The sequence below is a fragment of the Chiloscyllium plagiosum genome, chromosome 35 (genome assembly GCF_004010195.1).
Source record: "Chiloscyllium plagiosum isolate BGI_BamShark_2017 chromosome 35, ASM401019v2, whole genome shotgun sequence".
NCBI classification, from domain to species: domain Eukaryota; kingdom Metazoa; phylum Chordata; class Chondrichthyes; order Orectolobiformes; family Hemiscylliidae; genus Chiloscyllium; species Chiloscyllium plagiosum.
In genome coordinates, this window is record NC_057744.1 from 28,888,506 (window position 1) to 28,905,878 (window position 17,373).

Genomic DNA, 17,373 nt, shown 5'->3' on the forward strand with positions numbered 1-17,373 from the left:
AGGAGTTCAAAAACTAATAGAAATGACAGAGGGAATTAGCGATGTTTACTTTGATTTATTGTTGTCACGTGTACAACAATAAGTAGTGAAAAATTTGGTTTTGAGTAGTACACGCATTTCATCGCAAACAAGGACATACAGATCATAGGGTGCTTAGAAGAGCGAGACATACAAAAAAACTTGCTTGTTAAAGTTCCAGTCATTTTGCCCTAAAAACCCAGAGCAGTGAAGGATGACTATAAAAGTCAGGACCAAGCTAGAAATATTCCATTCAGCTACCCAAAGCAGAAGTCGTCTTGATCCTCCTAAATGAAATGCTGGTGTCAAAAAACATCAAAGAATGGACCCTTAGAGAGAGTTTAGAGAAACTGGACAAACTGAACTAATTCAGCCAAGTTCTGCAGATGTCTGGAGCAAAGCAACCCTTCAGGGTTGGCTGGCTCAGCCAAAGTCACATGGTTTTACAAAACCTGAGTTTTGGCCAGTAAAGCGTAAAGAGGTCAGAAAAGTGAAGTGACGGATGGAGAAACCTTTACTAAATTAAACAGAAGACTGATAGTAAGGGAGCTGCCTCACACAAAATGTTACATGACAGTGGTGGCCACTATTTAGCCTATGTACACCAGGGTATCCCACTAGAGATACGGGAGAACAGGAAACAGTGCATCCCCCAATAGCAAAATTATGGAAATCCTTACCATAGAAAAATCACCTACAGGCATTCAAAAAAAAAACAAACAGTTCAGATGCTACAATAAACTTTCAGGTAGCCAAAACTAGTGTGCAGTGCTTAGTTGAGGAACCAAGAAGAAAGATGGCTAGTTTTCAAGTAGACACGGTTGAATGAGATTCACCCAAAATGTAGCAAGTTGAATTCTAATCCTCAGGATTAAATAGAGACACAAAGTTCCCAGGCTTTGCCGGCAAATATGAAAAGGGAGCCTACACCTCTGTTGGACAGGTGAGAGGATTGGCTACTTTAAACCTTTTTACACTGCGTGATGTGATTTACAGGTATAATTTTTTGAAGTGTTATTTGTTGAGAGTTTGGGTTTTCTGGTTGAAGAATTAGCAAGCGATGTTTTCTATGTGTTAGAAGTTAATTATTAATTTTTATTTTTGTAGCTATGGTGACTTTTGAAAATTATATTTTGAAGCCTGGCTTTCGAGTGAGTCAGGTTTATGGCATAATTATGGACTTTCAAAAAAAAAAATTTGATTGTTCTGTAACCCAGCAAATTAAATACTGGGGACTCAAGATTTGTTAAGTGTATTCTAGAATTTCTTTCTTCAGAAAAAGAAAAAACCCATAGTTCGGCCTTTTCATTTGACTTTGAGTGGAGTCTTTGGAATAGGATGGCTTCATAAAAACAAAGCTCCTGAGAAGCAAAGGATATATGGGGAAACTCTGTTTTACTGGGTGAAGGTATTATTGGTTCCAGATCAAAAGGGATGGATTTTTTTTAAACCCATTGAGGTATGTTATGAAACCCCCAGTGGAGCCTGTGGGACTTAGAACTGGGTGTCCTGGTCCAGAGGTAGGGGCAGTATTACTGTACAAGGCCCCTTTAGAATTGTTGGCATAAAACTCTGAAGAGATTACACAAAACTATATAATTAAGCATGCATGTTACTCAAGAAACTATCTGCAATTCTAGCCGAAAGGTTGAAGTCACAGTAGACTTAACACTAGTGACCATGTATCTAACACTTCAGTAGGTTTAAGTATTATCTGAGTGATATAGTATGAAATTGTTTTACTTCAATTTATAAAAAAAGTGTTTTTGGGATTAATGAAATTACAATTTTACTGTGTTCAGAAATCTTTGATCCTTTAATAAAGTAGCTTGGATTATTCTATTTCTTTTGTAATAAGCTTCTGTTTTATTGTGTGAGCAAAACCTGCAACACTGTGTGCTTTTGTTTCAGTGAGAGATCAAAACAACTTGAAAATACCAGAAACAAGCCAAGTTCATGCAATAGGATTGGACTGGTCTGGTAATAACTGCTACTTTGACCATAGCAATATTTAGTAGGTGGCCACAGAAGTTTCTAAATAGTTCTACAATTAGTGAAAAAGCCACCATAACCACATTTTAAAAGTAAGAACGCCTGCACCCCTACTGTATGAACAGGAGGTGTAGCTAAACAAAACATTTTAAAAAGTAGAGGAAAATCCCTGAATTGATAGAGTTGGTAAATCTGACATACCCAGATTTAAAGGAAACATTCACTCTTGGCAAACCAATCTTTCAGAATTGGGAGACAGATCTAGAAGGTTCCCAAATAGACCTGACAGGTACTCAACTACCCCCAAAGCTGCTTAGAAAGGTGCCTTACCCAACTGAGAAGCCATAAAAAAAAAGCAGCAAAACTAGCCCAATATGGGTCTCCAGAGATAAAGGACTGAACAGGGTCGCACAAAGGTTCCAACTTAGGTAGAAGTCTTAATCAAAGGCTGAACTTCCGTTGGATTAACAGGGAGCCTGGCTGATCAACACACTGTCTCCAACCTAGGAAGAACAATGAAGATCCCCAAAAAATTCAGACGGTGATCGAGATGCCTCATTTAGTTGATTAGTTTGTTGCAGGAATGAGACAGCGACCTTAGAGCACTAGAGTCCAAAATGAAATCAGACATGTGTAAACCAACCCTTCAAAGTTAGTAAGTTAGGAAAAGTCAGTAATCCTCGAAGCTCCAGCACATTTGTAACCACCATAAAGGTACAGCTAAAACCAAGTTAAACTCAGAGTCCAGTAAAACAGTGGGAATCTACCAGAGGGTAGACATGTGAAGAGTAGCCAGAGAAGGAGGTGTTCACGTGAGGTCAAACAGGCATTCTCCCCAGCAGAAACCCAAACTGCCACAGTCGGCACTTTTATTTAGATGCCTGATTAGCACCCCATCCCACGAGCCATAGGAGAAAGTGGCCACTCTTTAAATTTCCTAAACAATGAACTCAAAAGAGGCATCCACGGGAGTATATGCCAATAGTAGACCTTAACATGGACAAGGGAGATGGCCCACAATTAAATCAACCAACAGGTTAGTTCTGAGGAAGAGTCACTGAACTCAAAACATTAACTGCTTCCTCTCCACAGATACTGCCAGACTAATTTAGATTTGTCCAGCAGTTTGTGTGTGGATCCTCAGCACTGAAGAACCTGATGCCATGCTCCTGTGTTCAAGATGATGTTGTAGTGTACACTGCTGAAGTTCAGAAGATAGCGAGGATTGCAGATGCTGGAGAGTCAGAGTCAATAAAATGTGGTACTCAAAAAAGTACAGCTGGTCAGGCAGCATCCAAAGAGCTGGAGAGTTGACATTTCAGGAGGACCCTTCATCAGGACTGCCAAAAATGTTGACTCTCTTGCTCCCCAGATGGTTGTGCTTTTTTCACTGTTGAAGTTTAATAAACTACTTTTAGCTTTTGAAAAGGTAAAATCTCAGACAGTTTTACTATTTCAGACATTCACACACACACAAATAAAGTCATAATGGTCTTTAATATCTAATAATTTATAGCTTAATGCTGCATCAAGAGAAGAATACAAGACATATCTCACCAAAACATCCCAAAGCCGCTGAGAGTTCCCATTGAAAATAATGGAAAATCCCTAACATTCTTATGTGGGGCAGTGAGTGAGGATTATATTCCCCCAACTTTGTGAATCAAAAGATGATCTTATGTCTTTCTCACTTTGAGCCAACATTCTAATCCATATGAGTCTCAAGCACTTGCTAGTCAGCATAGATGCTTATTCTTTTCCTTCTTAAAAGGATAAATCATTTCATAAAGTATTACAATATAATCAATAACAGCAGGGATAAATACCACATAATATTTCAGTTAAGAAAAATGGAAAAAGAACATGTTTTTCTTTGCTATTCTGTGATTTTCTTTTGTTGCTGCAAACTCGATTAGATTTTAGTTCTACCACTAAATGTGGACATTTGGACATCAGTGCAACAATCAGCCGCTTGCTGACAAAACAACTTCACACCTTGTCCTGGCTGTCATACGTCTGTATTATATATGGAGCATGTGCATCATTGGTCAGCTACACAATGAGGAATGGCTGCCCTGTTTAAAATCAAAGCTTTAGACAGCTTAATTACCAGAGGGCAAAGAAACGTCCAAAATAAAACTTTTTGGAAAAAAAATCAAAGCACAAAAATGTAAAAAATACAATTTTATTTGTTTAAAGTTACCTCTAACTATATCTTCATCTTTATATGATCAACAGTGTCTAAACTAAGAACGATACAGTTCAGCCTGCCTGGTTGGTCATCGTTCAGAACAGTGGCTTGTTCTGGGGATTTTCTCCAGTGATTTGGTTTTTGTTTCTCTGACTTTCATTTGGTCTTCATTTATAATGGGATCTCCAGTAGTCGTATATTAACTTAAGAGTACTGAAAATACCCACTTGTGAACGCTTGCACTATGTAAGAACGTAACATTGAACCTAGGCAGGTGCCGACATAGTGTGCACTCTGGCAATTTATGAAAGCGAAGGGAGCTGTAAGCCATTATTGTAGGTGCAGAGTCCTAAGCATTAGTGCCTTTATTAGCCAATATACTATGTACAGAGCAGTCCTGTGCTTTTTGTGGTGGGATTGGAATGTTTCCACACTGTTCAAATTATAGATTGGTGAAAATTTTCATCAGCAGTTTGAGAGTAGGTTGTGTGCACACAATTACCGAACTGTATTTCTAAACAGAGGGATCACAGACCCGATTAATAAAGCTAATTGGATGGCTGCTGAAATCAGCAGAATTAATATTTTCCAAAGGAATGAGGGGGAGATGTCTCCGAGAGCTGTGGTAAATATTAAGTTGGAAGCTCCTCAATAATGGTCTTGTGGATAAGGGCACCATTAGGTACATAAACTATACACACAAGGTTTGAGATCTGATTCCTGAGCTGTATTTTATTAGCTAATACCCTGGGCAATAGCAGAATCTGTAATTACTTCCAGTGCGTTTACAGTTATCGGGATGAGGGGAGGAAACAAATCAGCAAAGGTGCTTGATTGTTATCCAGTGATACAAAACGTGACTACACTGATGGGAGTTCAACCTGGATTCAAATGTCATTCCCTATAGTCAGAAGACGTCAATATTCACTGGTTAGGTTCATGAGTGAGATGTCAAAGGGCTACTGCCAAACAAAGTACTCCATCTACACAGCATATCTACAGTCACCAAGAGAGAGTCTTGAAAAGGGAACTGACATTATTTATAGGCTGGATGGCATCAAATCGACACACAAAACTGCTGAAAGGGATATAGAGAAACTGATTTGGATAGACATGCCCTTTCCACAGCAACATTTTGGCCACAGTTAATTTGCCAACAAACAAGCTGCCTGTTTCTCATGTAACAAATTGGTGTTCGTTTGAAACTTGGTATTGTTGCAACAGTCTTGCTGAGTGTAAGACAAAAAAAAACTTTCATTGCATGGTTTTTTTTCCCCCACTAATAATGACTTATTTATAAATGATGCTTCTATTGGAATCAGCCTCAAAATTCAAACTAAAAGGATATGAAAGCCCTACTTAATTTCAGCAAGGCTTTTTGCATAGCTTTATGGAACTGGGTTCACAAATTATCCAATCTAACCCATTTCTCAGCTGGCCAACTTGTAACGATGGATGCTGACATCTTAGAGCTGCTCATGACCATTGTTCAAATCTTGCTACTTAAGGGCAACAAAGTGGCATAAATAATATCAAAGCTAGTGTCCAATGAAAGTTTAAACCAAACGAAAAGTGTTCCAGGTGACCTATGCATTTACCCAGGAATGGGCAATGAAATAAAATCCCAAAGTCCACTACTCATCACTGAAGTACAGTCACATCCAGAATGGTCTCAGTTCCAAAACGATACAGGAAGGGTTTCAAAAGCACACTCTGTATTTTCAATTTCTTGCCTTCATATTAAAACGGGCAGCAGTTTTGCTAAAGTACAACATTTAAGACAGCAATATGCAGGCTTCACCTTGAAGGTGAACAGTGTAATGATGCACACTGACCCGAAGCAGAAATGCTACCTCTCTAAACTTACTGAACTTCATTTTTAAAAACTATTTGAAAGACAATTACTTAAGTTACAGAATTTGAGGCATGTCCAAAAGGTTGCAACATTAATTTGAGACTGTTCCATTAGTTTTCAGTTATTTTGAGACATAACTGAATTGAAACAGAGAACTTTAGGGTAGGTAGTGAAAGGTTGTTTCCTCTGGCTGGGGATGCAAGAATGCAGAAGAACAATCTCAGGACAATAGGCTCAAAATCTTTAGGGCTGAAATGAACATAAGTTTCTTTCCCTCCACCACCACTTCAAAAGGTGGTGAATCTTTGGAATGTTCTATCCCATAGGATTAAGGCTGAGACAGACTGATTTTTGGTTTCAGGAAATCAGAGGATATAGGGATGAGGAGAGAAATTTAAGTTGAAGCAGATGATCAGCCATGAGTATTGAGAAATGGAACTGGCTGGAACAGCCATATGGTCTACTCCTGTTTCTCAAGTTATTAGATGAGGAAACAGTTATTGTCCCTTGTTTTTGCTACCTAATGGAAGTTACTTTGTGTGGGAGACAAGGTCAATGAAGCAGTTTGGAATCCAATTAATATTGGCTATCATTAATCTTGGTAAGATAGGTATCTCAAGAAAATTGAGGATTATTACGACTTGCAATATCACTATCCTCAAGTCACTGCAGTACCAGTCACATTTCACTCAATGGGCTGATGAATCTAAATGGCACTACTGCAGCATCTTCAACAGGTTGTTTCAGGAGTTAAAAATGTTACGCACTTATCAATTACATCATTTCAGTGTAAGATAATACTGAATCGGACCTGCATCATTACATATTGTTGTTCCGAGAAATTAGGTTTCCAACTTTAAGTGCCATGTCTTTTGGTTCCAGTGTAGTGAAGATTCCACAGAATACAGCAGGTTACGGCTGTTCCATGCTTCTAGCCAACCCTGCATGGTCTTGGTCTAATTGGTTATGATCCTGGGGAAAGCTTACAGAATCAAAATCAGAAGTTGCTGGAAAGGCTCAGCAGGTCTGGCAGCATCTGTGAAGTAAAATCAAAGTTAATGTTTCGGGTCCAATAAGCCTTCCTCAGAACTGTTTTTCCTGCAACTTCTGTTTTTGTTTCTGATATACAGCATTCACAGTTCTTTTGTTTTTTTATAAAACTTCTAGGATATCTGGCTGTGTTGTTGTCACTCATATTCCGTTTCGGGGTCACATGAAGAGTTAAATATCAAAAGTGATCTTCAAAGAAACTTGGAAGTGCACTATAAGTGTACCCTATATTGCGCCTTGTTCCATTAACAGAGAATCTACACCAAAAGCTGCAAACTGACTTTACTTCAATATTTATCTCTATGGTTTCAAGACATGTTAATTAAGTGTCTTATAAATCTTAAAAAAACTGTCCTGAGCAATAAAGTTGTGATACATCAAATCTTTTTCCAAGTTTGAGGAAAAATGACAAGTGATGCAAAACACAATCCCAAACACTGATTGCATTTCCATCACATCAAAATCTCTCCCAGTCATCTTCAATGCCATTGATAACTCTACTGATACCCTGAAAACATGGATGTCGATTGAGTTTTTGATCTTTTGACTTCTTTGGGCTCAGGTGATTAAGAGTTAATTTACTCAATAACTAAATGTGCCAGAGATAGATAGTTTTGATGTTCTTGTAACTTTAATGCTCCTGCCTTCTGTAATATTCCATGATCCATCACAAAGTACACTGCAAATTAAAAGGATTAAGTTTTGACTATGTAACACTTCTCAAAGTACCAGACCAAAAGAAAGTTATGGGTCATGTAAGAGTTAAAAAGGAATGAACAAACGAATACTAAAGGGAATGAAAAATAAACTTCAGAACTTGAGAAATCTCAGCGTAGGCAAGTTATCTTGCTTAGGTCTGTGTTTTGTCCCCACTTCTTTCTCTTACGAAGGCATCAATTCGAAGTATGGCTTGTATATGTTGATAATCCTAGTTATCTTGTCCAAGACTTTGTCTCAGGCTAGACAACAAGTGACAGCAAATTATTTGAACTCATGATGGATACAAGAGCAAAGATTAAACTTGAAGCGCTACAGCCTAGCTTCATTTGATTATTACGGTATACACAATGGGATATGCCAATGAGGACAACATACTTTTCAGCAGACAAGTTTCTTTTCCCCTCTACATGATACCAACCTCCATGTACCAATAGTCTCCCTGTCGATACAGCAGCACAAGGTAGGGACCAAACCTGACTGCTCTCATTTACTTGGTCCTGTTTTAGTTTGCAGAAGACTAACCAATCGAACTGCTACTGAAGCTCATACTTTGGAGTTCACTTCAAAATGTAACATTAAAAAGGTGAAAGCTCATTATTTTTAAACCTTGGGAAATAAAGTCTCAGCTATTGCCTGTAAGGAACTGAGGGGTGAATACTGTGGAGAGGATTTCTCTTTTACTGGACCTGCTTTAAAATGTTAACATTTTACATTTGCTGTGGTCCATCAGCAAAAACCAGAAGACTCTGAATTTTTAAAGTACAGTGCTATCAATTACAAGAACCATTTGAAGTCTCCTGAGGGATTTTGCTATAAAGAGTTTAAATTTCTAATGCTAGGAACAACATGTGACAAGCTCAAGTTGCTTTGAGACACTTTTGGGGCTAGCGCTCTCTAATAAAAACTAATTGGTCTGACAGAATGTGATAGCAATTTCTTTCTTACTCAGTCCTCAATCTCAAACTTTGAAGGTGAATTACAAAAGATGTTTCTGCTAAAAAGAACAGTGATTAAAAACTGATGTGTGCATGACAAAGGACAACACGAGTGATTATAAAACAAGCATTATAATGGATTCATTAAGCCCTGGCAGTTAATTTGTATTGAAATCTGCTGATAACATTTTATCTAACTTGACACTCAATTGAGGGAGGCTTAATCCACAGTAAGGTTATGTCACCATGATCCTAAAGGACCAGTGGGCTGTTCAATCATTATACAGACACGCCTGGTGGAGTGCTTAACCCAAGGGTCACCACATCTCAGCCAAGGGACGAGTTTGACAAGATAGAACAGCTGGTGTGGGAACCGAACCCGTGCTGTTTGCGCCATGCTGCACTGCAAACCAGCCGTGCAGTCAACTGTGCTTTGTCTCTCTCTCTCTCTCTCTCTCTCTCTCGAATGAGACAACCTAGAGCTCTCTGGAGCAGTGATGACTTTACCTTAACCCATACTAAACAACAAAGCCCCAAGCCTCATTCCCAACATCTCAGTCATAGGTGCACCACACTAACGCGAATGTCCCCTAAAGGCAGCAAAAACACCAGCGGGTTACACCACCATGCAAACAAATGATTATTTGGTCTTAAAACACCACTTTACTTTAGATTGTCTCGTGGTAGCTCTCATTTTGCAATGACGAAGATGATTAGAAAAGAAACTAAAAAGTAGAAGAGATCAGTTAGCTGTGAAAAGAAGAAAATTTCTTCAATACAAAACAGTCTGGGAAGCTTTGTTCAGAATCTCACTCCAGGATGCTAATACAACTGTGAAAGCATATTAGTTTCTGTCTGGGGAGAAGTGCACCACTGATTTTAAAATGCCCAGGTGAAAATGGCCAATGGAGGGCATCTAGTTACTTTATTTCACCATCTGCATTATACTTGGGAATCCCAAAAGAATAATTTGCACCAGGGCTTTCCTCAACAAGCGTTCGAATGCCTTTCTGGCTCTACGCATTCATTTTCCTTACAGCCATCTATCCCAAAATCGTTCAGCTGTGCTGGAACCAACCCTGGGATATTGTCAAGGCACTGTGCACATCAGTAAGTGCCAGAATAATTGCAGCTGTGCAGAGTGGAGTTGGGTCAGGATCCAATATGAAGTGTGATTCACAGACCTGGGTTTATGGTAACAGGATAGTTATAATATTTTGCCATAGAAAAGGAGGCTTTGTTGACATTTTGGCTACCCAGGGCTACATTCCAGCAGCCATTTGAACAACACACATATCCAGATAACTTTGCCCCCCCCCCCACCCACGCCATCCTGGTTCAATGCTAACTTCAGCAGAAGAGACATGCTTTCAACAGACTGAGACCCAATCTCAATTTCTATTTTACTTCATCTTTTCTTCCCCCATCCCCAATTAAAATACACATTACCTATTAATTATTTAGTAACTTAGTTCCTAATCCAATGAAATCACCAAGAGTGGCTAGTGGATTTGAGTGCTGGAAAATGCTATGAGTAGAGAATACAAGTGAAGCATGCAGCCCAATATACTACCAGACCATTATGAATGGTCGGTGCTCTCACAACTTGTATTCATGTCCTAGGCAAACTGGTTGGACTGTACAGTATACTGTACATTAATAGGACCGTAACCAAGGCATTGGACCATTAAAGCCTTTAATTGATGCAAAGGCTCCAACATTCACGCTCTCAGGTTGGAATCTTCTTTCTGTGGAACAGAGTAACTGCAAACTCCTTTTCTCCATGATTTAAGCTCCTGCCTTGCCCTCCCAATCATTCCACCCATAGTCTTGAACATTCAATTTTGTTCTACCCAATCCCCTTCCTCAGCCACAATGGCATTGAAATCCTTAGGACAGCGAGTGTGGGAAGCTTCAAAATCAAAACCCTGACATTATTACAGCTTTAAATGCCACCAGGCAGGACTCTTCTGCACATCCAATTGAATACGTGCGTTACTGTCGGATTTACTTTGTGAATCGTAAAGAATACCCCATGGCTTTTTCCAAACACTCAATTACACAGCCAGAAGAGAGATACTCCTTTTCTACTTCTATAAATTTGATGTAAATAGATCTTGAGATGGATCCTGCCCGACAGTTTTCAGCAAGGAAGCCGTTGATGGTACAGGTCTCTAGGCCCAGCATCTTGACAGGTGGTTGAAAGTGTTGCAGTATGCAATGACGAATGGTCACCTCCTCTGCTAAGCCCAAGTAACAGTAGCGGATTTTTGACTTCACCTCACTTCCGTCGACGAGTTCGCTCTCCAAGAGAGATGGCCCAGCAGTGTTGCTGCCGGAATCCCGCCGCAAGGAAACCCTGGGCAGCACCCGTATCCCGTAATCTCGCCGCGGGGAGAAAACCTCACCCTCTACCTCCTCACAGCCAATCACGTAGAGGCCATTGGTGTCCGGGATCCCGCCCGGAAGCAAATACTGTATAGTGTTGTCACCGGCTGCTCGGGAAAGTGCGATGGGTATCCATTCGAAAGCGAAGTGCAGCTCGAGACAGCGCGCTTCACTTTTAGTGATCTCAAAAACCTTATAATAGACTTTCTTCCAGTTCATTTTTTGACGCTTGATTGCAATCACTTTGCCCTCTGGTTTATCTGGGTTTAAGTATTCCTTCAGTCTTTTTCCAACCAACACCTGGGAGCTGATTTCCGCATAATGGTACCGAATGTCCTCGACCCACCGCGTATTATACCCAATGGCAAAAATACCAAGTTTATTTGTGAATTGTGGACTGCTGAGTTCATCATAACTTTGGAACTCCTGCCATCTTGGCTGGACAGCATCTAGCAGTGCTGTGAGGGCCTGCAGAATCTCCGGCTTCCTGCAAAGAAGGAAACAACAAAGTGAGTTAAAAAACAAAAAGACAGCACCCGAGTTGTAAAACTCATGTAAAATCACATGGTGCAGCAGTATGACACTCAGTTCCTTGTGTTTGCTCTTTAAAAGAGCTTTCTAATTGGGTGCACACTACTGTTCTTTGTTTTTAAGTATCATCAATGCTACAATCTGTTTCCACCATCCTTCCAAGCAACATCAAAAAATTTCGATTGTTTTAAAGGATGTTCACCTCTCGCTAATTTTTTTTTTTTAAATCTTAAACCTGTCCCCTCTAGTTATCTACCCTAAATCTAGTCACAGCAAAGTCATCTAATCTACTCAAATTATTATATGTCATAAGACCTGGTAAGAAAGCTGGATTGCAGACTGGCAGTGTTTATTTCACAAGTCAAGTCACTCACTGGACTCTGGTGATGTGCAAATAATTATGATTTATAGCCACATATTGTTTTACCAAACTGAGGTAACATAGGTTGCTTAGCATTATTCTTAGGCTGTCTATCATTCCAACAGTTGTGACAATTCTTCCGCAACAGATGGAGCACTGTATTGGCCTAGGAGGATTCTCCGCTGGGAAGAACATTCGCATAATAAATGCAGTAAATACCAGTCAGGTAAGTCTGACTAGCGACAAGTGGCACTGTACTTCATTAGGAAAAGTGATCAACTTGTTCATTAAGACAAAACAAACAATGACGGGTGCCAAAGATCAGAAATAAAAACAGAAATATCTAAAAATAACTCCAAGTCTAGCATTGCGGTGGGGGGGGGGGGGGGGGAGAGAGAAGAGAGAAGAAAGTAGTTAATGTTTGAGTCCAGTGATTCTTCATTAAAAGAGTCTGTTCTTCTGTTCTGAACAAGAGTCAACTAGGTTCAAATCATTTGCTCTTTTTTCCTCCCCTTTGCAGATGCTGACTAACAATCCCAGTTTCTCCAGCATTCTGTTTCAGTTTTCCAGCATCAACAGTGTTTTGCCCTAATTAAAATATTATTCCCTAAAGAGTGGAGCAGGAAATTAATTCAAGTACTCCAGTTTTTATTTTGAGAGATACTTAGACCAGCAAGTTTGTTTGCGACTGGTGGCATTGGGTCCTTCAAAATCAAACATTGATCCTTTTGCCTTTGTGACCACTCAGTATGTTGTCATTATTTCACACACATCTCAAAATTGTTATGACAAACTTAGAGTTAAACATAAGGTGATTTAATCTGCCACACAGTGGCAGCAGTGCGCATTTCATCAACATGATGCACTGCAGCAATGCCCCTTTGACACCACTTTCCAATCTCATGACCACTATTACCTAGGAAGACAGGGGCACCAATATTTGCAGGCTCCCTTCCAAGCTATACACCATCTTGATTTCGAATTATATCACCATTGCTTCAGTATGGCTGAGTCAAAAACCTGGAAGTCTCTAACTGTACTGTAGGTGTATGTGCAGTTCAAGAAAGCAGCTCACCATCCCGTTCACATGCGCAATTAGGGATGGCTAATAAATGCAGGCCCAGCCAGCGATGCCCAAATTCTGTAAATTAAATTAAAATAAAGAGTGGTCTAGCCTAATCCTACAGGCCAGAATTTAAACTTGGTAGGCCAGCAAATAAGTCATCAAACACAAATCAAATTGAAGTAGCAAGGGTTTCATGGGTTTGGCTCACAGGTTCCAGTTTGGATACCCCAAATTAGCAGAATGGCAGTTTTGTAACTGATCGAAAATGTCCTTTATTTTTAAAGAGTGCAGGCGATTTATTAACATTTTTGCCATCAATTTTACACAGTAAAAATATTTCCACAGCCCCGGTTAATTTGAGGTAGCGCTCTGGTCAAATGTGTTCCTTCAAACACAAAACTGCATCAGTCCCATATATCAATGAAAGTGGATTGAGCAAAGAAAAGCAGAACATGAGAATCAATGCTAACTGCAACACAAAGCATGAGAAATTGACATTCCATTCATTCTGCTACCTTCCCAAGTATTCCTCCTTCAATCTGAACTTTATTTTCCAGAACCATAAACATGTTCATGGCAAATTCCTGTCTACTTAACAAAGCATCTTCAGGCTAACAGTTCTTACCTTAAGCAATACCATCTTAATACTGGAACCCAGTGTTGGGAAGAGGCTCTTTGCTGTTCTACAGAACCTGTCAATCCTTTGCTGGCAAAAAAGTATTACTAAACTGTGTTACTGTACAGGCATAATATGTACACCTGATTTCCTGACATACCCAACCTCTACAGCAGCAGAGTTAAAATCCTGGCTAATGTTTCTCATTCTAGATGTTCAAGATGGCAGCAGAGTAAGCCCAGGACTCATCCACTCCTTGTCTGCTTTTCTTTTTTTTTGTGTGTTTGCTCTTTTTATTCCCTCTGCTTTAAAGCTGGGTGGAGGCTGTGGCCTCTGGCAGCAATGACAGGATAAGCCAGACATGGGTCCATCCCAGCCTGGAGTTTCCCAGAGTGAGGAGCAGGTCCCAGGGCTATTCTCCTGGCCTGCTCTTGCAGGCTGAGCTGAGGGCCCAGGCTCACAGCTAAGTGCGGGTGCCTGAAGGAGCGGAAGTATTGGCGAAAGAGGTGGCCGAGGACTCTGATGACCAACCACAGTGTCTGGAGGAGGGTCAGATGGGGAGGAGGAGGTACGGAACCTGAACATTCCTAGGCTCAGGTCTCCAGCTTGGCTGCAGCAGAGGCGGAGGCCCGTAACAGAGACCCAGGAGGCCGTTTCACAGACTCCAGGCAATGACAAGCAGCTACCGGAGGAGGAACATCAAGAGTGAAAGATGAACTCTATTGCAGCAAAAATGTCAGAGTGAGGTGACATTTTGCTTATAACATGCGAAAAACCACTTTCACTACCTAATATATACATGATAATAAATCCAAATTTAATCACTGTAGATAAGGATCACATATAATAAAACCACCTCTGCAACACAGAAAAAGGATTGAAACAGGCTTTTTACAGGAAATACATTATTTGGGAGACATGAGGTTCAAATCTACATTCAAACACAAGAGCTGACTTCCAAATCCAATGCAGCATCAGTTACATCTAAGTTTTACATTCAAACTCTTAAGCAAACTTACTGCATGTTATCTGTAGAATTATGCCTTGTTGGTGACTTCTTCTTCACAAAATTCATTTCTTCTATAAAAAGGAAAGAGAGGGATGGTGATTTAAAAAGGACAAGTCAAATTCCTATTGAAAAACTAAAGTTAACTACAGTACAACGTTACACAGTAAACACGATCACTTCAACAAAAGCAAAATCAAACAATGTTAAGAAACCCAGAGAGCAGGAGATTGAAAACATGAAGTCTAAAATAACTTCTTCAGAATCCATATCAGGCATCCTTGATGCTATTTAATATAATTTGTACTATTGTTTTGAAGAAAATACTACTTTGAATTAATACTCTTCAATCTACTGCAATACTTGGGCAGGATTCTCTTCCCTCAAATTCTTTGCAATCCTAGCACAGCATTTTACAGCTCCAAATTCTCCTACTCGGCAATCAAACTTTGACATCTGTAACCATGTAACTAGATGCTTGCTTTTCATAGGTCAAGTGGACATAGTACAGAAATTTCACACACCCATCATTACAGTCTACTGCTATTGCTCAGATTTCAGCAATATCAAGCATGGGTATGTTAAGTTATAAACACAAGTTAGGCCTCAAAGAAAGATAACAAAGAATATGATTGTTGGGCGAAGCCTGGTTATGCACAAATGGCTTTCTCTGCAGAAATGTGTTTCTGGTTCAATACCTGCAGACTGGCAAAAATAATAGCTGCTATGCTCCCTTTAAATAAACAGGATGCTAAAGTTTGACATTCAAATAGTATTGCAAATCAAAAATTGTGACAAATCCGTCACAGCTCCCACTAAATTCATTCATTACGGCCCCATGCCAAACAGTGTGTCAATATTTTACCTAGTTAAGAACACTAAGAGATTTAAAAATAACTATCAAATCACAAGAAAGTACATAACCTACACACCACCTATGTTATATGCGGTGGTATCCCATTAGTAGTGTGCTTCACTTCACACCACCTGACAGTAATTTCAATTTCATTATGCCAGCTTAAGAATAAACTAGGTTTACATGTAATTCTGGGAGTAATACAATCACATGCTGCTAATGCAGCTAAACCTTATACTCTGGTCATGCCATGCGATGTCCAATCCTGCATGAAGTGAATGGCAAATATGCAAAATTGTGACAGCAGTTAAGTAGAAAAGAAATGCGTATTCATTTTTTACATAATCAAAAGTTATTTAGCTACAAAGTGAAAAGTGACAGTTAGGACTATTTGTTCCAGAATATGTACAAAGTAACTGAATTTCTAACACACTGACTTATTTGGTTGAACCACAAAGTCTCAGCCAGACCACTGCTTTCTTTCCTCTACTCTTTCTCGTTAAATTGAACTTTGCTTTGAGAGTCTTAAATCTGCATTTGAAGGTCTGGGAGAGTTCTACACAGCAGACCACATGAAGATAACGCACCAAATCATCTCTGGCGAATGAGTTCAGGGAGCTTTTTTGTAAGCTCCTTGAAGCTTTAGATGATAACAAGAAATCCCCCAAAATGGGCTCTGTTCTATGCACAGTAGTACTTAGTTGGAAAACTATAACTTAATTGGAAGCCAGAGTGTGTACAGTTCAGTGAGACTGTCTCGACTGGTCTGATGCCAACAAAGACGGCTCCAAGGTATAATGACCCAACCAGTCAAGCCAGCTATCTGAAAGGTGTAAACAGAGAAGAACAAAATCTTTCAATGTTAGATGATTTCAGAAGTCAGCAGAATAATGTTTTGTTCTGATGATTATTTTATTTAGGAATGGACTAATATTGTTGAGTGGATGGGAGGGGAGGGAAGTAGAGACTACTAATCTCAACCTTTCAAAGAACTTGGATGAACGTTGGAAATGTAATAGTCAAGGGTATAGAGCTGGAAAGTGTGGCTAGCGTAGGTTTAGCATAGTTTTGCGGTACAGACAATGGGCCAAATGGCTTTTTCTGTGCTGTATGGTTCTGTGAAATGTGGACACCAGGGCATGGCCAACATTTGCTGGTCATTCCTACTGTTTAATTTGAATGGCATTTATAAGTCAGATTGTTGTGGGTCAGGATAGCATATTTCCTTTCATAAAAGACCTCGCAGACAGATTTTTAATCAGTAAGGGAATTAAGAATTTTAAAGGAAAAGATAGGAAAATGGAGTTGAGTATCAGATTAGGCATGATCTCATTGAATGGCGGAGGAGACTTGATGGGCTGAATGGCCTACTTCTATTCCGACATATAATGGTCTCATTATCTTAAAAATCCATCGAATGAATCAATGGTTATTTAACAGAACCATTCCTGACACGAGCTTTCAATTACAAATTGCAAAACTCTTAGTTGAATTTAAACTTAGAATACAGCAGCTGGTGAAACTTGTGTTTCACAAAGCATTATCCCGGACCTCTGGATTTACAGACAAACAACATTAGCAGTTTACCACCATCCTCCAGAAATGGTTATGCCCACCATCTGTGGACATTTGCCCTAAAGAGAACTGGTGTTTTTAGGCCAATATATCCTAGGTTCCCAATGCTGGACATTAATAGCAAGCAACAGTTTTTACAATAGAACACTTAAACCTCAAATGGTTTTTTGCTCAGCTCATCTGCACAAATCTTTGGTTAAGCTGTGAAACTAA

The 17,373-nt window shown here is 39.6% G+C and overlaps 1 protein-coding gene across 1 annotated transcript in view; it reads right to left on the bottom strand.

Moving 5' to 3' along the window:
* Positions 1-3,488: 3,488 nt before the first annotated feature.
* Positions 3,489-17,373, bottom strand: part of LOC122540716 (myb/SANT-like DNA-binding domain-containing protein 2) — a 33,956-nt gene continuing 20,071 nt past the window's right edge. The window contains exons 3-4 of the mRNA XM_043676838.1: positions 14,743-14,803; positions 3,489-11,636 (exon numbers count right to left, since the gene is read on the bottom strand). Coding sequence (XP_043532773.1) covers positions 10,769-11,636; positions 14,743-14,803 — 929 coding nt within the window. The 3' untranslated portion in view covers positions 3,489-10,768. The remainder of the gene's footprint in view (positions 11,637-14,742; positions 14,804-17,373) is intronic.